Source organism: Carcharodon carcharias, chromosome 21 (genome assembly GCF_017639515.1).
Source record: "Carcharodon carcharias isolate sCarCar2 chromosome 21, sCarCar2.pri, whole genome shotgun sequence".
Lineage (NCBI taxonomy): Eukaryota > Metazoa > Chordata > Chondrichthyes > Lamniformes > Lamnidae > Carcharodon > Carcharodon carcharias.
Genome location: NC_054487.1, coordinates 77,017,081 through 77,041,890, shown reverse-complemented (window position 1 = coordinate 77,041,890; position 24,810 = coordinate 77,017,081). Strand labels below are relative to the sequence as shown.

Below are 24,810 nucleotides of genomic sequence, written 5' to 3'. Positions count from 1 at the left end.
AGAAAGCTACTCTGTTATGCTAAAATGCTTTGGAGTCAGTTAATTCTACAATCCCCAAGTCAAATCTGCTGAGTGTAGATGCCGATCAGCTTCAACGGTAAAACAACTTACAAAACATAATGTTCGCTTCTGCTTCTGAAACAAACTACCTTTTTCTTGCAGTAGTTTTAGAGTCAGCTACTGCGGCAAAATCTAGTCTGGTCCAAGGACGTGGATGAGACTTCAGTTAGGCAGAGATACTGGGATTGTTCTCCTTAAGGTTCCCGGCAGGGGGTGGGGGGGGTGGTAAATGCAGGTTTAATAGCGATGTTCAAAATTATGAAAGGGGTTCTGTGGAGCAAATAAAGAAGAAACTGTTTCCTTTAGCTAGTGGTTCAAGGACTCAGAATTAAGATGATTGGTCAAAAAAGAGAGACGACGGGAAGAGATTTTTTTTGATGCAGCGAGTTATGATCTGGAATGCATGGTCTGAAAGCATGGTGGAAGCAGATTCAATAGTAGCTTTCAAAAGGAAAAGAAAACTACAGAGCTATGGAGAAAGAGCGAGGGAGTGGTACTAATTGGGCAGCTCTTTCAAAGAGACAGCACAGGTAAGACAGAGCAATAATTCTAAGACTCTATGTCAAAGAAAAAGCACTTATATCGCGACTTTCAAAGCCTCAGGCCATTCGAATCACTTTCCAGCCAATGAAGTCCTCTTGAAGCTCAAAAACAAAAACAAAAATACCTGGAAAAACTCAGCAGGTCTGGCAGCATCTGCGGAGAGGAGCACAGTTAAGGTTTCGAGTACGAATGACCCTTCAACCTCTTGAAGCTCGTCCCCTTTGTAATGTCGGTAATACAACAGTAATGTGATAATGACTAGATAATCTGGACCTTTCATAAAAAAAAGGTGATGTTGATTGAGGGATAAGTTTCGGCTGGGACAAAGGGTATAATTCCCATGCTTTTCTTTGAGATGGTTCATGGGATTTTTCACCCCCATTTGAGGGGGCAAGACAGGACCTCATTTTAATGCCTCATCTCTCTCAGTACTGTAACCTGGGGGTGTCAGGTTAGATTTTTGTGCTCAAGTCTCTGGAGTGGGACTCGAACCCACAAACTTCTGACTCAGGGTAAACGGTACAGTGGGGAAAAAAAAAAACACTCAAAAGGTTAAAGTTTCCCACTAAATTTTCATCTGCTCCTGAACAATTTAGAAGTTAACACATAAATTAGCCAGATTTCTGACAGCCTTAATGCATCAGTAACCATCCACTTTACCAGCAGGAAAGCAGTTGCTGCCTTGAACCAATCCACAAAACTGCAGTTTATTTAAGGCTAAAACACAACCGAACGTTTGGCTATTTTGTTGTTCTGATTTCTGATTCTCAGGGCGAAAAAGCTGATGCACAGATCAGAAGAAAAGATCAAATCGAGGTGTTTTAAATCCTGGGCCTCGCACAAGGAAAAGCTCTTACTTGTACTGCTGATGGTCCTTTGTGCTGCGGGTTTTCGCCATGAATCTTTCGGCCAATTTCTCCAAGTTCCGGGAATACTCCATTTCGATTTCAGACTTCTTGCGAAAGAAATCCTGGAGATCCTGGAGGAGTTGAACCCTCATCTCCGTCTGCTGCTCCAAGCATTTCAGCTGCTCGACTAACTGAGCGCGGATTTCTGTAAGAAAACATTCACAGGACCAGTCAGCAGCCTCACTCTCAATTTTTTTTTTAAAAACTTAAAAATAGACGGCGGCGCTGATAAAAGTACCGGTGATTTCCAAAGATTGTGGCACACTAGGGGCGCAGTCAGAACCTTAACATCTTAGCCCTTTTTTCAGCGATTTAAGTTATAACGTTCCAGGTTAGGCACTTCCTGTCGCTTCGAAAGAGACAGGGAATATTCTTCAGATATGCAGAGGGCACCAAAACAAGGGAATAATTCTTTGCACTAAACACATTCTCCCATCTGACTCGCACTTTTTTGATCAACTGATTTCGGGCTTGAAGTTATTGTGAACCAAATCTCTGAATTGCTACATGATCAGGCACTAATAAACTGGAGAAGTCTTTTCATAGCAGCCGCAGAAACATACATGCCCACAGATATTCCCACTCAACAATCGGGTAAGCAACTTTAGATTGGTGGCAATTATTCACTTTGCAGGAACATTAACAGCAGATTATTAAACATTAATTGGCTTGGCACAAGTGGCTACAGAACGGACAGCACTGTTAAGCATTGCTACCTTTAAGCTTTCCCGTAAAGTGTTTTACGTGTCTCATCCCTTCTGCCAAGCGCCGGTCTTATCCCGCAAATATGTAATGATGCTCGCTCTGACTCCAGCAAATCCTGCTCAGCTCGGTGACACCAAATTAATGGCAATTGTAAAATGAGGAAAAGGTTATTGGTTGAAGCCTATCACATGACAAGAGTTGATGTGTATTAGAGAAAAGAAATTATTATTTGAACCCTCCAATTGCCAAGGCTCTTAGTAAAACTTCATGTAACTGTAATCTCGGAACAAAAAGGCAAACAGTCCAAGTTTCAGCCGGCGTGCAAGCTCAGAACTGAGAGGCAAGAGAGAAAAGAGTTGAATGAAAGGGAACAGCCCTCAACTCTAAAGCAAGCAACGGCCTTAAAATCACTGGGAAGCTGCTGATGCAGCAACACTGTCTGAATTGCAATAGAGAAAAGAATAGGGAACAGGAGGCTGTTGACATTGACAATTCATGCTGGGTCGTTACTTCAAATGCAATTTTATCAGAGGAGGAAGACAAGTCTTGCATACAATTCACTTCTGTTCCAATTAAGATACAATACATCTTTATTCCAGCATAAACAGCAGATTTGGCTGCAAACAACAAGTTATATAATATAGACTTATGTATTTGCCACACATGGTAATGTTTCCTGCTTGCGATTCGTCAAGTGTACTTAAAATGTGCAAATTGTTAGATGCTGCAAGCTCAAATGTATTCATCCCTTAATCCAAGGTATGTTGTAAAGCCATAGTCCTTTATCAATTTACCAGCTCCTCCATTTATTATATTTGTAATACAAAATCTGTCAGTCGTGGCTCAATGGGGAGCGCTCTTGCCTCCAAATCAGATGGCCAAGGGCTCAAGTTCCCATTCCGGAGACCCAAGCGTAACATTCTAGGCCGACACTCTCAGTGCAGTACTGAGGGAGTGCTGCCCTGTCAGAGGTGCCATATTTCCGATGAAACATTGAACTGAGGCCTGTCTATCCCCACAGGCTGGGCATAAAAGATATCATGTCACGACTTCAAAGTTGGGTGGGGAGTTCTCCCAGGTGTCCTTACTTATCCCTTAACCAACATCTCGAAAAGAACATACAAACATATGACAAGGAGCAGGAGTAGGCCATTCAGCCCCTCAAGCCTTTTAATAAGGCCACAGCTGATATGACAGCAACCTGAAATCTGCATCCCACCTACCCCCGATAATCTATCAACCCTGATAGGTTGATGAAGAGTCATTCGGACTCGAAACATTAACTGTGTTCCTCTCTGCAGATGCTATCAGACCTGCTGAGTTTTTCCAGCTATTTTTGTTTTCGTTTCGGGTTTCCAGCATCTGCCTTTTAACCGATCACCTCCTTGGTTACCAAGAATCTATCCACCTCTGCCTTAAAAATATTCAAAGATTCTGCTTCCACCGCCTTTTCAGGAAGAGAGTTCCAAAGAAACTGATTTTTTAGGTAATTAAGTTGCTGTTTGTGAGAGCTTGCTGTGCGCAAATTGGCTGCCATGTTTGTTGCGTTCTTAGGGTGACTGCGCTTCATAAATAGGCCACTGGCTGTAAAGCTTATGCAATAAAAAGGCAAATTATTAACCTGGTTTGGAAATTGGCTGAGCTGAGGCAGACAGAAGTTAGGATAATGGGTAGTTACTCTAATCAGCAGGCTGTGACTAATGCTGTCCCTCCAGGACCTGGGTTGGTGTCTCAACTATTTATTAATGGCTTAGATGATCAGACAGAAGGCCACAAGTTTCCTAATGACACAAAGATAGGCGATATTTTAAGCCGTGCGGAGGGAAACATAAAATTACAACGGGATATCAATAGATCAAGTGACAAAACCGTGGCAAATGGATTTCAATCTGGGCAAATATGAGGTCCATCTATATATTAAAAAATGATAGACGGGGCACTTTCAAAATGGTGAAGATTTAGGAACAGTGGAGGTCCAAAGTGACTTGGGAGACCAGGTACATAGTTCATTCAAATGTCATGAACAGGTACAGAAATTAATCAAAAGTTAATCCTGGCCTTTACAGCTAGAGGACTAGAATGCATGATAGAAGTCATGTTTGAGCTACACAAAGCCCTGGTTAGACCACACTGGAGTATTATGAGCAGTTCAGGGCACCACACCTTAGGAGGGAGTCCATCAAAATTTACCAGGATGGTAGCTCGACTTCAAAGGTTAAATTACGAGGAGATATTTTAATTCCCAAACAAGGGCTGTCTTCTCTGGAATTTAGAAGGTTAAGGGGTGATTTGATTGGGAAGCCTAGGATTAAAGGGGCATAGTCTAAATATTAGGGACAGACCTTTCAGGAGTGAAATTAAGAAACACTCCACATACAACAGAGAGTAGGAGTTTGGAACTCTCTCTCCACAGGCAGCAATCAATGTTGGGTCAATTGTTGATTTTAAAACAAAGGTTAATAGATTTTTGTTAGCCATAGATATTAAAGGTTAAATGCAGGTATATGGAGTTATGTTGCAGATCAGACATAATCTCATCGAATGGCGGAACAGGCCGAGCGTGGGAAGAGCTAAATGGCCTCCACCTGTTCCTACGTCCCTGTGAAGCACTTTGTGATTTCCTGAAGTTGTGGAAGGTGCTATGTACATGCAAGTCTTTCCTGTCTTTAAAATGGCCCGTCTCACGGAGCATTAGGTAAATCCGAATCCGCCTCATTTCAGAACTGACCTTCCTTACAAAAACTCAAATGAATCGCATTTTTTTTTAAAAAACGGAAATATCATGAGTAAAATGCCAGCCAGTACATTAAAACCAGCCATAATTGAAGCCTCTGTATTCACATTGTGTGGAGTTGGGGAAGGCCGTTTGATAAATATCAGAGCTTCCTGCTGATGCTGTGAATACTAGAGAAAAGTGCACCGGAATCAGAGTGCATTTAGCACAGCTCCTGGGGTAGAACAGAGGGCAAAAGCCATGCTGCTGGCTAAGCAAACATGGCACCATCGTTCTCTGTTTGCCTTCAGTGAATCAAATAAGTGGATCAACAGGAGCTGCTGACCGCAGAGTCTGGAACAATTGCTCGGAGCCGATAATCGCAACAATATGCCCAGCAGATCATTAATGCTTCATGGTCATCACCTCGACAGACGCTCTCATTTAACTGGAGTGGGGATTTTGTATCATTACTACTTAGTTACATTGAAAAAAACGTTACCGCAATTTAGGGAATGAGAAATAGAATTGGTTCTTGTCCAATCCAACGTACACCAAAGTGAAGCAATACATTATCTGTTGCTCCTTCTCTCCAATCCCAAACCCTCACCGATAATGGCCCAAAATTCACCCTTCTGGCTCAGCTGGTATATCTCAATAATGGAAATGTGGGATTGGTCCAATCCTGTACCTCAATAATGGATATATGGGATTGGTCCAATGCTTAAGCCAACCCATGCCATATATTTCTGAGACCCTTCCTAACAGCACAGTCGGTGTACTGACACTACGTGGACTGCAAAAGTTCAGGGTGGCGGCTCATCCAACACCTTTTCAAGGGCAGGTAGATATGAGTAACAAATGCTGGCCTTGCCAGTGACGCTCACTTCCCGTGAAAGTATGAAATAAAATAACTGAATGCCGGGCACTGTGCCAAAGACCAGGAAATAGAATAGAAATCCAAGTATTTACTGGCATTTACAAATGGTTTCCTCAGATGTAACTTCCTTCTTTTATGTAAGATAGACAGTAAAGCAACAGGCCATTCAGCCTGACAGATCAATACTAGTGTTTTACATTCCACACAAACCTTCTTCCACTCCTCTTCCTTGGACTCAGCCAACAGAGAGGAGTCCTTTTTCTCCTCGTGTGTTTATCAAGCTTCCCCTTAAATGCATTTATTTCAAGTTTACAAAGCTAGTCTTGGCGCTGTCATTCAGAGCAGCACCATGTCCAGAGGACCAGGCAGCACAACTCCTCCTGGTACCTGAAAAAGCAGGACAGGCAAGACAAAAGCAGTACAGACAGGCAAGGCAAGTCAGCCTCCTGGCACGGAAGGATCACCCCCAGTTTGGGGGGGGGGCGGGGTTAGGGTTGCCACTGTTTCTGCTCTTGCTTTTGTGCCGTTTCCCGTTGCAAGTTACCACATCAGCATTTCCAATTGAACTTTGCTATGTCAACTGTCACACTGCAATGGCAGGCCTGGGGTACTAGGTGGCACCATGGAGGGAGGCTCTTCTATTCAGTTTCGATTTTGCATATTAAAAACCAGCATGCATCAGCTGACTGTGATCAATGCCAAGGACACTTTACGAGTGTAAGAAATTAGTGTATGCAACACACCCCTAGGCTACTACAAGTATCGCAAGTGATTTTCACAAAAAAAACATATGATCTCTTGAATATAGGAACAGGAGTAGGCCATTCGGCCTGTCAAGCATGCTCCGTTATTCAATTAGATCATGGCTGATCATCTACCTCAATGCCACTTTCCCACACCACCTCCATGTCCCTTGATGTCATTAGTCTCCAACAATCTGTCGATTTCTATCTTGAACATGATTGAAGCTCAATGATTGAGTTTCTACAGACACTAAACAACAGATAAATAATCCTGGAGCGGGACTTGAACCCAAACGCTTCTGACTCAGAAGCAAGAGTGCTACCCAGTGAACCATGGATGAATGTGAAACTTGTAACGTAATCATGGGAGCTAAAAACCACAGCTTTGCTCTCAGTAAGACTCTGGACGAGACCCATGCGCCTCAATGAGGACAAAATAGACAAGGCAGAAAATTCTCACCTGATTTTGTTGCAATGTTCAGTCACAGGGTGAGCAGAGCTTCTGATGGAGCTCGATTTAATCAGAGAAGCCTGTCATACATCACTATCCATCACCATATCGCCTGCCAGCACGTAAATAAAACAACTGCTGCAGCCAGAATTAAACGTGCCTTCTCCCAGTGAACTCCACCTGTATATATTACCCGAGCTCTCCAAAGACACAGATACATCTTGAGGTTTAGACAAAGCTCAGTGTTCTTGAGAGGTTACCTCAAGGGGCACCACATGTGTAACACAATCGAGCCACAGAGCGAAAGTGAGGGAGCCGCAGTCGGAGAAGAGGAGTGTGAAAGAGGGGGAGAAAAGGAGAGAGAGAGAGGAAGAAAGGCAAGGGTGAGGAGGAGAGGAGGAAGGCGAGGGTGAGAGGGTGAGGGGAGGAAGGCAAGGGTGAGGGGGTGAGGGCATGTTGGGATCAACCAGTTCTGAAGAGTCAAATTAGACGCGAAACGTTAACTCTGTTTCTCTCTCCACAGATGCTGCCAGACCTGCTGAGTTTATTCAGCATTTTCTGTTTTTAATTAAGGGCGAGGACACAGTGGCATCAAACAACTGTCCCCACCACTCCGGCTTTAAATCCCTTCAATCTGGTTCCCAACTCATTCACTGCACCGACACTGCCCTCATTAAAATGACCAATTACATCCTTTGACTGGCAACTGCGACAGGCTACTCCTCTTCATGCTCTTTAATCTTTCTGCAGCCTTTGATGCAGTCAACCACTCCATCCTTCTTCACTGTCTCTCCTTGGAGATCGGACACTGTGGCCTAGGCCTGGTCTAGTCCCTTCCTGCCAGCCCTGGTGCTGCCAACATATCTGCTGACATGGCTTTTCAATCCAGCCTCTAGGAAGGGTGGCCACTCATACCAGACACTATTATGACACGCAAAGAGTGACGTCATCACGTAGAGTAATTCGACGCAGGTCGAGGGGAGGGGGTTGGGTGGTGTGGGGGGAACAAAATGAAAACCGACTTGTTTTCTGTGTTCCAGTCACTTAGAGGATGCTGCAGTTGGAGAAAAGGACTGAGCGTTGGCCCCGACCGGTGCTTCACTGAGGTAAGTGTACTAAGGCACAAAATACTGGACATAAAGCCATCCACTACTGGACAGTGGCCAGACAGGCTGAAAACCAGACTGACTGATATGAAACCACAAGTCTGGCCACTTTACCTGTAAAGGCCACATCAGGTGTGCCCCAAGGCTCCATCCATGGTCTTAGCCAACTGATTCTTAGCCACATGGTCAGTTTTTACAAGTAGGTCAATAACTTCCAGCTCTCGAATCCTCTACCACAACTGTACCGACAGGAAGTCCTAGGTGAGTAGGAATTTTCTGTAACCCAATATCAAGATCAAAACTACCATGTTTGGATTGTTGAGAGGGGAGAGATTTAAATCTGTGCCCTCTCTAAAAAGTGATTTGCAAAAGAAGCAAACGTCTCGTCAGAAAAAACTTTTTCACACAGCGAGTGGTTCGGGTCTGGAATGCACTGCCTGGAAGTGTGGTGGAGGCAGGTTCAATCGAGTCATTCAAGAGGACATTAGATGATTATTTGAACAGAAACAATGTGCAGGGATACAGGGAAAAGGCAGGGCAATGGCACTAGGTCAAAATGCTCATTTGGAGAGCCAGCGCAGACACGATGGGCTGAATGGCCTCCTTGTGCCATGAAAATTCTGTGATTCTGATTCTGTTTAGCATCCACCAAAAGTGCCCATGCTTTAGCATCCAACTCCCTCTCTCTTTCTGGCAAGTTAAGCCAACAGTGCACAATATATGGGTCCTCCCTGACTTTGGGCTGCTCATTGTCCAGTCCCACAGAGAAGGTGAGAACAAGCGAAGGAAATAGGAGAAGGCGAAAGCATAAACGAGCCAGAGAAAACATGAGCAAGAAAGCAAGAGCGAGGGAGCAAGACGGGGAACGGGAGAGCGAGGTCGAGAGAAAGCAAAAGGGAGAAAGCGCGAGTAAGAAAGGGAAAGAGAGACAGCGTGAGAGTGAGAGCAAAAGAAACTGAAAGGCTACGCGCGAGGGCAAGTAAAGTGAGCCTTAGAGAGCAAGAGAGAGCCTTATGTTTATATGGCACCTTTCAGAACCACTGGATGTCTCAAACTGCTTCTCAGCCAGTTTGTGCACAGCAAGCTCTCACAAACAATAACGCGATAATGTTCAGACAATCTGTTTTAGTGATTGTGAGGGCAAATATTGGCCAGGACACCAGGGAGAAATTCCTACCCTTCTTCAAAGTAAGTGGCCATGGGATCTTTTCCATCCCCCAGGGGGCAGATGGATGAGATGTAAAACCAAGTCACAAGAGGGGAGGGGGAAAAGAGAGTTAGGGAGGAAGAAAGCGAGCCGGAGGGGTAGGGATGGGACCAAAGTGAGTCGGTGGGTGGGGGAGGAGGTGGTGGCTGGAAAGAGGAAGATCCAGTGAGGAGATGCTTTTAGTTGCACAGTGACAGCAGCCAGAGTCCAATACTAATGCATCAGTTTGTGCAGGACATTAACCACAAAACAATAGCTTCATAAATATTCCACCTATGAATCACTACTAAACTTCATGAATCATCATTAAACCAGCTGATGAGTCAGCATTGTCCAATGCCAAGCCCACAGCAGACACCAGCAACCAATGTACCAAAGTCCCTCCATAGCAGGAGACAGAATCACAGCACTTTTAAACAAAAACACAACTTTAAAAGAATTCAAAGTATCTCACTCCTCTTATAATCTCAGCCTATTTCAGAATTGTTTCCTCTGGATGTATTTAGCTCAATCTCTTTAAAAAGGCTTGTGCGTACGTACCACACAAACACTACACATGACAGAGGTGGTAGATCACTCTGACTCATAGTCATTAATCTGTGTACAAGTCACAATAGCTATACTTTTTTGGGATGCGAGTCCCTCGGCCATCTCTGTGGTTTATTGCTCAGCAGCTAACCACTTCCTCAACCTCCCTGACTGGGTAACTGCATTGTTTGATGTGGTACTCAGCTGTACGGACGAGATATGAGGCCTGGCCCGAAGTGGAGTGTGTCGAACTCAACGATGCAAGACAGAAGATGCTAAAATTGATATTAGGATCCCTGGCTGAGAAAAGGTGGGTGGGGGAGGGGTTTAAAAGCCCAGTCAGCCAGATATCTCTTTGCAGATCACTATTGATGACCGCTGCTGGGTGCGTCTAGGCGTCGCTCGAGGGACAAAAGCTGGGGTGTGGGCCGAAAGTTAAACAGATCATCTGGCACAGCACTGACTGACTGAATGGCTTCCTTCTATGCTCTTGGTTCTGGAAGGACCAAGCCCAGTTTCAAAGCCCAGTGACAACTGGTATTCACTGGTTGAGCTCTCACTCTAAAAGCCATTAAGAACTGGGCAAGGTATCATAGAGGGCCCACAGCCTATGGACCTTGGGGTCAGCAGTGGCTCAGTTGATCGCATTCCCACCCAACTCAGAAGCCCATAGGCTCATTATGGGACCTTGAGCACAACTTGGCTGCTGTGTTTCCTACATTACAATAGTGGCTACACTTCAAAAGAACTGTGGCCAGGAATTTTAGGATGGTGGAGAACACATCCCTGCTGAAGCTGCCTCCACCACCACCCCCCACCCCCCATTTAATGCTCCAATAAGCATCAGTTGGCTGAAGGCAGGACTTCTGCCCCTCACTCAGGAGGAAGTCCTGCCTCCAAGAGCTCTCTAGTCCCTGCAGCGCCAGAAGCCTCAGTGGACGGGGCTGGGATTGCAAGCAGTCCCCAGAGCTCCAAGTCGCAGGAGTCCAGGACCAGGTAAGTTTTGCGGGTGTTGGTGGAGATGCCGGGGTGGAGGGAGGTGGATGACAGGATGGAGGACCTGCAGGGTATGGACCTCCTGCGGGGAGTTGGGGGATGGGTGCTCCCAATGTTGAAAGGAGGCTGCTGATGGAACAGAAGCCTGAGGCCTGAAGATGGTTAATTTTCGGGCTAAACCCCCTGCCCCCGAACTCCTCCCACCAGACTAAAAGTTGAGGCTGGGCAGAAAATGGCCCTTCAGTGGACTATAATCAGCCAGTTAAGGGCCTCAATTAGGGCAAGGGCAGATGGGCTGGGTTAGGCCTCAAACATCCAAGCATAAAATTGAGGAGAGGTTGGGGAGGGCGGGAGCCTGATGGGAAGGCTGTCCAAGAAATCTTAGAGTCACCCAACTGCCTCACAAACCCACTGGCGGGGGAACATGAAATTCTGCCCTATATGTCATCTATATGCAGGTGACACAAAGCTGGGTGGGAGGGTAAGCTGTGAGGAGGATGCAGAGATGCTCCAGTGTGATTTGGACAAGCTGAGTGAGTGGGCAGATGCATGGCAGATGCAGTATAATGTGGATAACTGTGAGGTTATCCATTTTGGTAACAAAAACAGGAAGGCAGATTATTATCTGAATGGCTACAAATTGAGGGAGGGGAATGTGCAACGAGACCTGGGTGTCCTTGTACACCAGTTGCTGAAGGTCAGCATGCAGGTGCAGCAGGCGGTAAAGAAGGCAAATGGTATGTTGGCCTTCATAGCCAGAGGATTCGAGTACAGGAACAGGGATGTCTTGCTGCAATTGTACAGGGCCTTGGTGAGACTACACCTGGAATATTGTGTGCAGTTTTGGTCTCCTTATCTGAGGAAGAATGCACTTGTTATAGAAGGAGTGCAGCGAAGGTTTACCCAACTGATTCCTGGGATGGCAGGACTGACAAATGAGGAGAGATTGAGTCAATTAGGATTATGTTCGCTGGACTTTAGAAGAATGAGGGGGGGATTTCATAGAAACCTATAAAATTCCAACAGGACTAGACAGGGTAGATGCAGGAAGGATGTTCCCGATGGTGGGGGAGTTTAAAACTAGGGGTCACAGTCTGAGGATATGGAGTATCCTGAGGACTGAGATGAGGAGAAATTTCCACCCAGACAGTGGTGAGCCTGTGGAATTCGTTACCACAGAAAGTAGTTGAGACCAAAACATAGTATGTTTTCAAGAAGGAGTTAGATATAGCTCCTGGGGCAAAAGGGATCCAAGGATATGGGGAGAAAGCGGGAGCAGGCTATTGAGTTGGACGATCAGCCATGATCATAATGAATGGCAGAGCAGGCTCGAAGGGCTGAATGGCCTACCCCTGCTCCTAGTTTCTATGTTTCTATCTAGACACACTATATAAATGCAAGTCTTTTCCCCGGCATGATTAACATAACAATCTTTCCACCCAAGACCACCATCAGTTCTCACATTACTAATCATCACAGAGTAGGGAGGCTGAGCAAAGCGCCATAGTAAGGGGATGATGATAGTTAACATGGAAAAGACCAGACTGCCTGGATAAGCTTTGTTGTGCATTGAATTAAAATTCCACACAGCTATATATGTTAAACAGTTCAATGAATAATGTTGCATGACATTGGTGTCCAATATCTTCATGTAGTCTCTCTCTCTGTGCAACAGTCTTGATAACTTCCAGGGAGATATTTCCATGAGCTTTACACTGTTATAGACACAATTCATTTTTGCATTTCATTAAATGCAGATCGACATCTTCTGCTTTTTACATTTAAATAGGCGAAGTTAAAAATACAGTTTTAAAACTGAATCTTTAGTGGTAAGGGGAAGTGGACAAGTATTCCAGAGACCCAGGGTAATGCTCTGGAGACCAGGGTTCGAATCCCATCACAGCAGATGGTGAAACTTGAGATTAATAAAAATCTGCAATTAAAAGTCTGACGATGACCATGAAGCTATTGCCAATTGTTAGTGAACCACATGGGTTTTAAAAATGTCCTTTATGGAAGGAGATCTGCCATCCTTACTTGGCCTGGCCTACATGTTACTCCAGACACACAGCCACGTGTTGACTCTTAATTGCCCTTGTTCAGAGACCATTTAGGGATGATCAATAAATGCTGGCCTAGCCAGCAACGCCCTCATCCCATGAAAAATAAAAAAAGGTTGCTTACAGTAATATTTAATTACAAGCCAAGATGCAAAATTAGTTATCCTGATAATATTCTGTGGAGCCCTACACCTCCCCAAAAGTATATACGCTTTAATTAAATTTAACACTCTTGATTGAACAAAAGCTATAGGATTAATTAATCAATGTTTTATTTTCAAATATAACCTATGTATAGTGTAGGCAGACAAACCAATTGCTTGGTTTCTTTTCTTCCAGTCTTTAGGCTTTTTTTTGGAACAGTGGCAAGTAAGAGGCGATTTGATAACGGTGAATGTAGTGTAAAGTTGTTCTGCATTTGAGAGAGTTTGGTAATTGATCTAAGCTCACTGTGTTTGATTGGTTAAGCCTGAGTGTGGACTCAGAGCAAAGTAAACAGACACCACGGAAGCCACTAGAAGCTGAGCTGTGAGCGTGGTGCAGGCACTTTGCATATTTCAAAACTCTTGTAAATAAACCTATTGCACATTAGAAACTAGTGCCTCTCTGCAGTGAGATGGGTGAATGGAAACCAAATTGTTTCCACTGAATGAGTGATCTGGAACAATAGGAAGACAGCAGATTCAGTGCAAGAGATTTAGGGAAAAAAAAGACAATTTTTTTGTAACATGTAGCAGCTTGAGAGGCTGTGACAACCTGAGATATTGAAAAAGTAGAAACCACACCAACATTTAAGAATAGGTTAGAGGGATGGACGAACCAAGAGAATAAAGAGATGAAACATAGAAAATAGGAGGTCATTCAGCCCTTCAAGCCTGCTCTGCCATTCAATATGATCATGGCTGATCCTCGATCTCAAAGCCATATTCTCGCTCTCTCTCCCAACTCTTGATACCTTTAGAGTCCAGAAATCTATCTATTTCCTTCTTAAATATATTCAGTGACTTGGCTTCCACCGACCTCTGTAGTAGAGAATTCCACAGGTTCACCATCCTCTGAGTGAAGAAGTTTCTCCTCATCGCAGTCCTAAATGGCCTACCCCGTATCCTGAGACTGTGACCCCTTGTTCTATTTACAAGATTGCTGATAAGGCCAATCTTATGGTGCGTAGAGCTGTAGGGGCGTACAGCTGGGATTAGGATGACTGCTCAAGTGGAGGATAAACGCCAGCATGAAGAGGTTTGCTTGTAAATCTTATGCAATTCCGCAGACAAATTTGCACAGGAAGATCCCTTGATCGGCAACAGAAGCTGCTGGCAAATTCACAAAATGGAATAAAAGACAGGAAATGCTGGAAACACTTAGCAGGTCAGAGGAGTGGTGGGGGCGGGGAGAACGAGAGAGAGAGCGCACACAAAAGGGAGAGTGAGAGAGAGAGCGCACACAAAAAAATGAGTTAAAAACCTTTCAGGTCAATGACCTTTAATCAGAATTGGAGAATCTGAGAGATGAGCAACTTTCAAGGAAAAACAGAGCCAGGGAAATGGGATGACAGGGTTGGGGGGTGGGGGTGGGGATTGGGATGGTGGGGAAGGGGGAGGATGGATGGAAGACGTGGAGTCGAGGGGAGTGGCGGGGGGGGGGGGGGACAGGGAGAAAAACAAAAGCAAAAGGTCTGCAACAGCGTGGAGGGCAGAGGCATTTAAATCACAGGAGGGATGATGGTGCAGGACAAAAAGAATGAATGTAGAAATAAAAAGGTGGGTCCACAGGAGGTATAAAGTGTCTACAGCAGAATAGCAAAAGGGTGGAGGGAGTCACGGAAACTCTGACAAAGTGGAGAGGGTTACCATATCACAGATTGGACATTCAATAAATTGTAAACGCAGCTCTCAAGGTCAGTTTAGCAGCAGTCCGAGTCATTCTTCCCATTCTGTCAACAAGGTTGTATTTCACAATATAAGGGGTAAAGAGTTCTTTTTTAACACTATATTTATACAACTCTTGATTTGCCAAAAACCTTACAGTAACCTCAAGTAATTCTCCATATTGGTGATGTAAAGACAGCCTCCTTTTGTTGGAAATGGTTGCTTTGCAAATGCATTGCACTATCACTTATTGTATTATCTAAAACTTACAATGGTGGTTTTGGGGAGGGGGGACGGGGGTAGTGCTGGAAATGGGATCGGGTCTATTTCTATTTCCTTTCTCACATCATTTATGACTGAAAAACAGGAAACGCAATCCCAGATGGATGCCGACCAGCAGTGCTCTAAATATACTTTAGGCACTTCTCAGTTATTCTATTCTATGTTTCTACTTCCTTCCCATGTCTCAAACTGTGGCATGAACTGACCCTTTGATCTTTCCTGGCAATGAGATGTTCTGACGTGTTGGAGGCCCCTGGTGTGCAGCGAGTGGCCAAAATGGGACAACGTGGGTTCCACAGGAACACTCAAGTTCCAAAGCAAACAACACAAGCTACAACTCCAACTCGCTAGAGTGTGTGTCCATGTGATGTTGTCTGGAAGAACAAGCAACAAGGTTAGAGACAGAGAGAGTGGTGGGAGATATAGAGGGGGGTGGGGGGGGGGGGTGGGAAAACAGTAGCAGATATAGAGTCGGGGAGACATAGAAGGGGTGAGATAGAGATGAGGGAGATAGAGGGGGAGTGATAGAGAGAGGGTGGGGCGGGGGAGGGAGGAGGTAGAGAGAGAGATTAGAGAAAAGAGAACTTGGGTAAAAGTAAGACCAGAACAAATGTAGAGACCAAAAGCAAGAGAGAGAGTTTGGTTAAAGTAAAACCAGATAATACTGGAAACACTCAGAAGCTCAGCCAGCAGTTTCTGTTTTTATTTCAGACTTCCAGCATCTGCAGAATTTTGCTCTTTATTTTAGCATTTATTTACTGCCACCTCTTCCAAGAATGGCCCACCTTGAAGAAGTTCTATTCTTCCTCCCAGCGAGATTTCTAAATCAAAAATAAAAATACCGGGAAAACTCAGCAGGTCTGACAGCATCTGCGGAGAGGAACACAGTTAACGTTTCGAGTCCGTATGACTTCAACATAACTAAGGAAAAATAGAAAAGAGGCGAAAGATAAGCTGGTTTAAGGGAGGGTGGGACAATTAGAGCTGGATAGAGGGATAGTGATAGATGGAGATAGCCAAAACATGTCATAGACAAAAGGACAAAGAGGTGTTGAAGGTGGTGATATTATCTAAGGAATGTGCTAAGGTGACATTAAGGATAGAAAGCAGGACGAGCAAGTTACAGATAGCCCTAGTGGGGATGGGGTGGGGTGAAGGAATCGAAATAGGCTAAAAGGTAGAGATAAAACAATGGATGGAAATACATTTAAAAATAATGGAAATAGGTGGGAAAAGAAAAATCTATATAAATTATTGGAAAAAAGGGGGAATCGAAAAGGGGGTGGGGATGGAGGAGCGAGTTCATGATCTAAAATTGTTGAACTCAATATTCAGTCTGGAAAGATGTAAAGTGCCTAGTCGGAAGATGAGGTGCTGTTCCTCCAGTTTGCGTTGGGCTTCACTGGAACATTGCAGCAGGCCAAGGACGGACATGTGGGCATGAGAGCAGAGTGGGGTGTTGAAATGGCAAGTGACAGGGAGGTCTGGGTAATGCTTGCGGACAGACCGAAGGTGTTCCACAAAGCGGTCACCCAGTCTGCATTTGGTCTCTCCAATGTAGAGGAAACTGCATTGGGAGCAGCGAATGCAGTAGACTAAATTGAGGGAAGTGTAAGTGAAACGCTGCTTCACTTGAAAGGAGAGCTAGGGCCCTTGGACGGTGAGGAGAGGTGTCTCTTTCATCTTCTCACCTTCTTTACCCCATCCTTGTCCTTGCTGAGAGGCTGCCTGACCTGTTGGGGTACTTTTGTATTTAGATTTCCAGTATCCGTATATGTTTGTTTTTAAGAGTGTATTTGGTAGTGGGACTGGGGCGTACATTAAGCAGACGGGTGATATTCCTTTAAAAATTAAAAAAGGATGCTTTTGTGATGCATCTGTCTGGGGTTGTTTGGGTGGTGAGAAGCAGAAATACAAAGAGGGACCTTTGCATAACAACAATTTGCCATTATATAGCACCTGTAGCATAGTAAAGGCACATTCACCACAGGAGCATTATCAAACAAATTTGAACCAAGCCACGTATTAAGATCCATAACCAAAAGCTTGGTCAAAGAGGTAGTTTTTAAAGAGAGAGAGAAAAGTGGAGAGATCTAGGGAGGGAATTCCACAGCTTAAGGCCTACGCAGCTAAGAAGCTGGGCCTACTCAGCTCTTGTCAATCCTGTCACCAGTTCAGGTAGGTAACAGATGCTGCAGTGAGACTATGGTGCCCATCACCATGGCAACAGTGGCTGGGAAATGAGATTAGGCTCAAGATAGCGACACAGCAGCATTCTGTGTTCTACCCCAACCAAGATTTGTCATTTTAAAAGTGGAAAGAAGTTGAGTGCATCAATGCTAGTCCGCGCAATGACAATAATACACACCAATCGTGCAAAAGCTCAAGTGTTCACACTTGAGAAAATAGTGTTAATGTTTACGGCTCTTAAAACAGTACAGTCAGTGCCACCCCAGGTATGAAATATTATCGCCCGCTTTGCGAACTATACAATGAATTGTACAGTGTATAAGAAAACATGGGCTGATCTTTCTGAGGAAGAACCAAATCTGGGGAATATTGTCACCTTTTCTCAATTGCATTTTCACTCCAAATGAAGTGCTCTAAAGCCCAAAGTGGCTCCACAGATTTACACGGAGTAAAAGCTGTAACCCAAACAAAACATTATTCAAAGACTTGGAAAGGAAGAATGGCAGGCTAAAGTTTCATTGACAAACGTGACTGAAGCCCTACAACGCTCCCGAGATCTCTGCGCTCCTCCAATTCTGACCTCTTGTGCAACAACAGATTTTCATCACACCACCATCGGTGGCTGTGATTTCAGTTGCCTAGGCCCCAGTGCTCTGCAATTCCCTCCCTAAACCACGCCACCTCTTTCTTCTTCTTTAATAGTTACGTTTAAGTGGCTCATTGTCATATTTTTACTTGCCAACGTTCCCGTTGAAGCATTCCATGATGAATTCCTCCGTTAAAGGCACTCTTTAATTCCGGGGAGGCATCTTTCAATTAGTCTTGTCTGAGGCCAACAATGGACAGAACAATGAGTCAAAGAGGGCGGGAATGAGTGTGTGACGTGAGAGGGCAGAACATGGCAGCAGTGGGTAGCCAATCTGGATAATTAACGGCCCATTTGTGGTTGATTGGCGCTGCTGCAGGGTTCCCCAGGCCCAGATGGACTTCACCCTAAAGGTCTTGAAAGAAGTGGCTCATGAGATAGTTGATGCACTGGTTTTAATTTTCCAAAATTCCCTAGATTTGGGAAGGTTCCATTAGATTGGAAAAATAGCAAATAAAGCTCCTTTATTCAACAAGGGAGGGAGACAGAAAGCAGGAAACTATAGGCCAGTTAGCCTAACATCTGTCATAGGGAAAATGTTAGAAGCTGTTAATAAAAATATTACAGCAGGGCTCTTAGAAAAATTCAAGGCAATCAGGCAGAGTCAACATGGTTTGTAAAAGGGAAATCATGTTTAACCAATTTATTGGAGTTCTTTGAAGGAATCACATGTGCTGTGGATAAAGGGGGACGGATGGATGTACTGTACTTACATTTCCAGAAGGCATTTGATAAAGTATCACATCAAAGGTTATTATGGAAAATAAAAGCTCATGGTGTGGGGGGGGTAACATATTGGCATGGATAGAAGATTGTCTAGCTAACAGAGTTGGCATAAATGGGTCTTTTTCTGGTTGGCAGGATGTGATGAGTGGTGTGTCACAGGGATCAGTTCTGGGGCCTCAACTTTTTTACAATTTATATAAATGACTTGGATGAAGGGACCGAACGAATGGTGGCTAAATTTGCTGACAACACAAAAATAGGTAGGAAAGAAAATTGTGAAGCGGATGTAAGTGACAAAGTGACATAGATAGGTTAAGTAAGTGGGCAAAGATCTGGCAAATGGAGTACAATGTGGCTAGATGTGAAATTGTTCATACTGGCAGGAAGAATAAAAAGGAAGCTTATCATCTAAAGGGTGAGAGATTACAGAGCTCTGAGATTCAGAGGGATCTGGGTGACCTCGTGCATGAATCACAAAAGGTTAGTATGCAGGTACAGCAGGTAATTAGGAAAGCTAATAGAATGTTATAATTTATTGTGATTACAAAAGTAGGGAGGTTATGCTTCAGTTGTAGAGGGCATTGGTGAGACCACATCTGGAGTACTGTGTACAGTACTGATCTCCTTATTTAAAGAAAGATGTAGATGTGTTAGAAGCAGTTCAGAGAAGGTTTGCTAGAATAATACCAGGAATGGGCAAGTTGTCTTATGAGGAAAGGTTGGACAGGTTAGGCTTGTGTCCGTTGGGAGTTTAGAATGATAAGAGGTGATTTAATTGAAACATATAAGATCCTGAGGGATCTTGACAGGGTGGATGTGGAGAGGATGATTCCTCTTCTGGGAGAATTTAGAACTAGGGGTCACTGTTTAAAAATAAGGGTTTGCTCATTTAAGACAGATGAGAAGAATTTTTTTCCTCAAAGTGTTGAGTGTCTTTGGAACTCTCTTTCTCAAAAGGCGGTGGAGGCAGAGTCTTTGAATATTTTTAAAGGCAGAACTAGATATATTCTTGATTAACAAAGGGGTGAAAGGTTATTGGGCGTAGACAGGAATGTGGGGTTGAGGTTACATTCAGATCAGCCAGGATCTTATTGAATGGCGGAGCAGGCTCGAGGGGCTGAGTGGCCTTCTCCTGCTCCTTGTTTGTATGACCTTCCCGGGGCAGATAGGACCCGACCCGACCCGACCCCCCCCCCCCCCACCCCCCCCGCCCCCCCGGGCCGTTGAGGTTCAATTGCTCGGGATGTTCCTGGAGGCTGGTCTGCTGGGCCTACCCACCCTCAATAGAGCGACGGCCATCAAAGGGCCATGGGTTTTCCTTCTATATGGGGTGACCTCGCAGCTGTGGCTATCATTTATTGGAATAAATTCATAACTCTTCAGAGTGAGCCTCAAAATGAAGGCGCCCTCACCTTACCACTCAGACAATGGAGCACCCAACTCTTAGGGTTGGCAACCCTCCAGGATTGGTCTGGAGTCTCCAGGATTGGTCTGGAGTCTCCAGGAATTGAAGATTAATCTCCAGGACTCTGCTGTGTACAATCCTGGAGCAAAGTCTTTGGGACATTAAAGGCGGCTGGATTGTTTTCCCCCATTTTCTTTGAACATTTCTCTTCACCAGATATAAAAATATTGGAAATGAGAGAGGAAAAAGGCTGTTTGGTTGACAGTCAAGCAGTCAGTAAGGAATCTTTTTGCTTTCCAATTGGTGTGGAAAGGCAGTACGTCACAATGGCTGGAGCGTAGGGGCAAGTCATGTGATGAAACCTCCAGTAGTACATTTAATCACAGTTGGCAACCGTTCTAGTTCTGCCGTCCTTCCAAGGCCGCAGGCCCTCTGCATGAGCCCGAGGGACCACCCTCCCTAATCCGAACCCCCCCACTCACCCCCAACCCTAAGACCCCCAATCCTACCCCCCCCCCCACCCAAACCCCTCGCCATCTTTAATTAAAAGGCAGGCTTAGAGGCAGCCTCTTAATACCTGCCTCTGGATAGATCCCAAGTGGGTGAGCTTACTGGAGGGCAGGAGAGGGACCCGGAAATGGTCTCAATTCACTCTCGAACCCTATGGGGAGGGGATGCCGCCCAGAGTCTCTCTGTTCTTTGATTTTACAAAGTATATATTGCTAGTGACATTCTCTAATTTGCAAATCAGGGAATGTGTGTTTGCGAGAATATTTACATCAGGCAAACAAAAATTTATAAAAATAAAACATAATTTGCAATGCATGTCTAAAAGGCTACGAATCCAGGCTGCAGGCCAGTCCACATGAGCTGTACATGTATCAGAAAAGCAGTAAACACAGTGCAACCCCTATCCAGCTCTTGGCACTCCCTTCCTTCTGAATTAAGCCTGTGCATAAATAGCAGCAATGCTCATTTCATTACAATAGAGGAATTATTGGTGATTATTTTAGTCCTAAGGAAACCTTATCTCCAGATTACTCAGCACATGGTTTCTGCACGTACTAAGGATACTGTAGTAATCCTTGATCACATCATTGGGAAAACGTTGCTTGTTCAATAATGCATCATTTAATTGCACTGCGAGAGATATAATCTACTTAAAGCATATTTTACATTTTAATTTTTTTTTAAAAAGAGATGTTCTCATTTAAATTCTCAAGAGATCAATGATGATGAATAAAACCTAATTTAGTGCTTTATTTACAGTGGCACTGAAGGCCTGTGATACGCAGCTACCTGAGCAATTAAATCATCTGTATTTTAGGAAATTTGTAATGAATTTTTAATTAGCTCAGCTGTCAAACGTAGCGCTGAAGGTTTTAGTTAAAACTGGTCAGCCAATTTCTCTGCTGGTTCTACAGGGGCCTAATTCACACGCACTCTTGCACATGGACTCATGCACTCTCATACTCCTGCACATACATTCACAGGTCGATTTTAACTTGTTTTCACCTGGTGTTCATCCGATGGAGCTCTTGTGGCGCAGTGATAATGTCCTCACCTATGGGCCAGCAGCTCTGGGTTCAAGTCCCCCTTCAGGACTTGATGGCCCTGGAAGGTGTGTTCATAATGTGGCTAAACAGGTTGATTCTCAGCCTCTAAATCCTTCCAATGCGCCTGATGGCAGGCAGTAAGAGTGGGAGAGTTTCCTGGTCAGCCAGACTGCAGAAGGCAACGGCAAACCACTGTAGTACTTTGCCAAGTAGAATCATGGACCAATCCAATGGAAGTCACCAATGCCTTCTTAGAGCATTGTACCTGAAGGAGGAAGAAGTGGTGAATGGGATAGCAAAGGTCTTGTAACGAGACCTGCTAACCCAAGTTGAGCCAACCAGTGACATTTGAATATGCAAATCAACATGAGCAACTTTCAAGTATCTTAATATGCAAATCAGTGCCCAAGTACCTCACCCCATTTTTAAGTCAGAACAGGTTTGAGTGTGCACCAGGCAGGCAGAGACTGGTTCAATCAGTGATGGAACCAAAGATCCCAGCTTGGTTAAGCTTGAGACTCGATAAGACCCCACTAAAATAACGTGGGACACTGCTGCCCCAGGATATGCCCACCATCAAGACCAACCTCCCACAACCTAACCTTCACATCAGTTTTGCTCGCATCCTGCTATTGGCAAACCCCAATCCTGTGAGCTGTGTCTGGAAGCCCATTTCACACATCTAAAGCTCAACCAGCCCAAATGGAAATGAAGCTGCAGCCTCAAAATGGTGGCTGCCACTTCCTTGCAGGCATAGGTAGCCAATTGGTCTGCCGTGGTCTCACCTCTGAGCCAGAAGGTTGTGGGCTCAAACCCCACTCCAGGATGTCAGCAAAAAAATCCAGGCTGACACTCCAATGCAATGCTGAGGGGATGTTGCACTGTCAGAGATGCCGCCTTTTGGATGAGGCATTAAACTGAGGCTCCATCTCTTCTCTAAAGATGGACGTAAAAGATGCCATGGCCACTTTTTTGTAGAAGATCAGGGAAGTCTTCATTGGTGTCCTGCCCGATAACTATCCCCCAAATCAACGTCACAAAAATGGATTATCCGGTCATTACCGTAATGCTGTTTGTGGGAGCTTGCTGTGTGCAAATTGGCTGTTGTGTTTCCTACATTCCAACAGTGACTACACTTCAAAATTACTTCATTGGCTGAAAAGTGCTTTGAGACGTCAGGTGATTGTGGAAGGCGCTATATAAATGCAAGTCTTTTCTTTCTCTTTCCAGCAAGTCAAAATTGACCCCAATGATACTTAGGTTGCAATGCGGGTAATTTAAAATATACTGCACTTTCTTAAATTACAGGACACCATAAAATACCACTTTTCCTATAAGAGACAAGGAACTGTGGTGCAGGAAACAGCTTTAAAGCGGTTGTTAGCTTTGCCTCTCTGACAAAGTAGTCAAAAAGCCTTTTTTATTTGGTATGTTACAAACTATTTCATTAAAATGCCATTAATATTTAAGAATACAGATTATTTTTCTTACTTAAGTCTTCAAAGCCGGGCAGTAAAATATGTTCCTAAGATTATTGAGACATTTACATAAATTGAAATTCCTGATTATATTTACTTAGAGATAAGCTACATATTTGCAAAGAGTTTTCGTTAATTATTTGCTAAACTGAATCCAGGAAGTAAATAAATCATCGAACTCTTCAGTTTTTCCAAAATATTTCAGTTTGGTAGAAAAGAAGTGCATATCATGAAAGCTGCATGTTTTACTTGTAATAGTGATTTTTCCAACTGGTTGATCAGATTGAGGGGATGATCTGATCGAAATGTTCAAAACATTAGGAAGAGTACTTTTTTTTAAATTCTTTAATGGGATGTGGGTGTCACTGGCAAGGCCAGCATTTGTTACCCATCCTTAATTGCCCTTGAACTGAGTAGCTTGCTAGGCCATTTCAGAGGGCACTTAAGAATCAACCACATGACCACAAGAGTCTCATGCAGGCCAGAACAGGTAAGGGTGGCAGATTTCCTTCCAAAAGGGGCATTAGTGAACCAAGTGGGTTTTTACAACAATCGATGATAGTTTTACTGAGACTAGGTTCATATCCCAGACTTAATAATTGAATTTAAATTACCACCAGCTGCCTTGGTGGGATTTGAACCCATGCCTCCAGAGCATTAGCCTGGAGCTCTAGAGTCCAGTGACATTACACTATGCCATGATCTAAACCGTAGGATACCTGAGAAGGAATTACCTCCTCTGGTGGGGGAAATCAAGAATGAGTGGACATAAACTTAAATTTAGAGTCAAAGCATTCGGGAGGGAAATCAAGAAGCATTTTTTTCAACACAATCTATGAAAGATGACAGACACGTAGCAAACAATCTACTTTAGATGGGGTGACTTCATACGGTGTACCTTTGCTTGAGGCCAATTTTTGAGGGGCGGGTGCTGCCAGAAGCACTGCACTGAAGCTACCAAGATGCCTTTGTGGGTTGATGTTTTTGGTGTTCGGGTCTGTTGCCAAACCGCTGTAGCCACTGGTCATTGTGGTGCTGCACGCCAGCCCAGAGGAGTTGTTGCCTTTCACCTCTATCATAAGCCAGTGACTCCTGGGTGCGACATTCGATGTTTAGGTCCATCATCTCAGGCTTGCAAGCATCCTTGAAGTGGAGCTTTGGCTATCCTAATGGTCATCTAGCTCCAGCTCCCTCAGCATACAGGAGGTCCTTGGGTACGTGACCAACTTCTATCCTGCTGACATACCCAAGCCAATGAAGTGACCTCTGTTTGATGAGTGCTAACAAATCTTTTTCAGGACTATGTGGTAGAAACCTGAAATTCTCTACCAATAAAAGATTGAGAGGACAATCGGAGCTTTCAAACTCAAGATTGATAAATTTTCATTGTAAGGATATCAAGGTATATGAAGTAAGGGGGAAATTACATCCCTCAATCACCTATACTCAAGGGAATAAAATGCATCTGCATTGTTAATATCTATTGATATAAGCAGGGTAAGTATACAAGAATATGAGATCAGAAGAAAGATTTGCATTTATATAGTGTGAGGAACATACCTTTTTATTTTCTGTTGGACTGTGGATTTGGATTGCAATGACTGCAGTTTGAGAGACGTGTCCACTAGAACAGGATGAGAGATATATACAATGTTGCAGCCCTGGAACAGAGTGTGCCACGAAAGACAATATGGTGCTGGGAAGGAGTCCTGAACCAAGGGAGCTGCCTGACAACAGCATTTTAATTGGCTCCTGACCA

General features: G+C 44.2%; 1 protein-coding gene across 3 annotated transcripts in view; it reads right to left on the bottom strand.

Moving 5' to 3' along the window:
- srgap1a (SLIT-ROBO Rho GTPase activating protein 1a) overlaps nucleotides 1–24,810 on the bottom strand; it is a 255,995-nt gene that overhangs the window by 155,429 nt on the left and 75,756 nt on the right. For all 3 annotated transcript variants that reach the window (XM_041216272.1, XM_041216273.1, XM_041216274.1), the window contains exon 2: nucleotides 1,461–1,656. In XM_041216272.1, coding sequence (XP_041072206.1) covers nucleotides 1,461–1,656 — 196 coding nt within the window. The remainder of the gene's footprint in view (nucleotides 1–1,460; nucleotides 1,657–24,810) is intronic.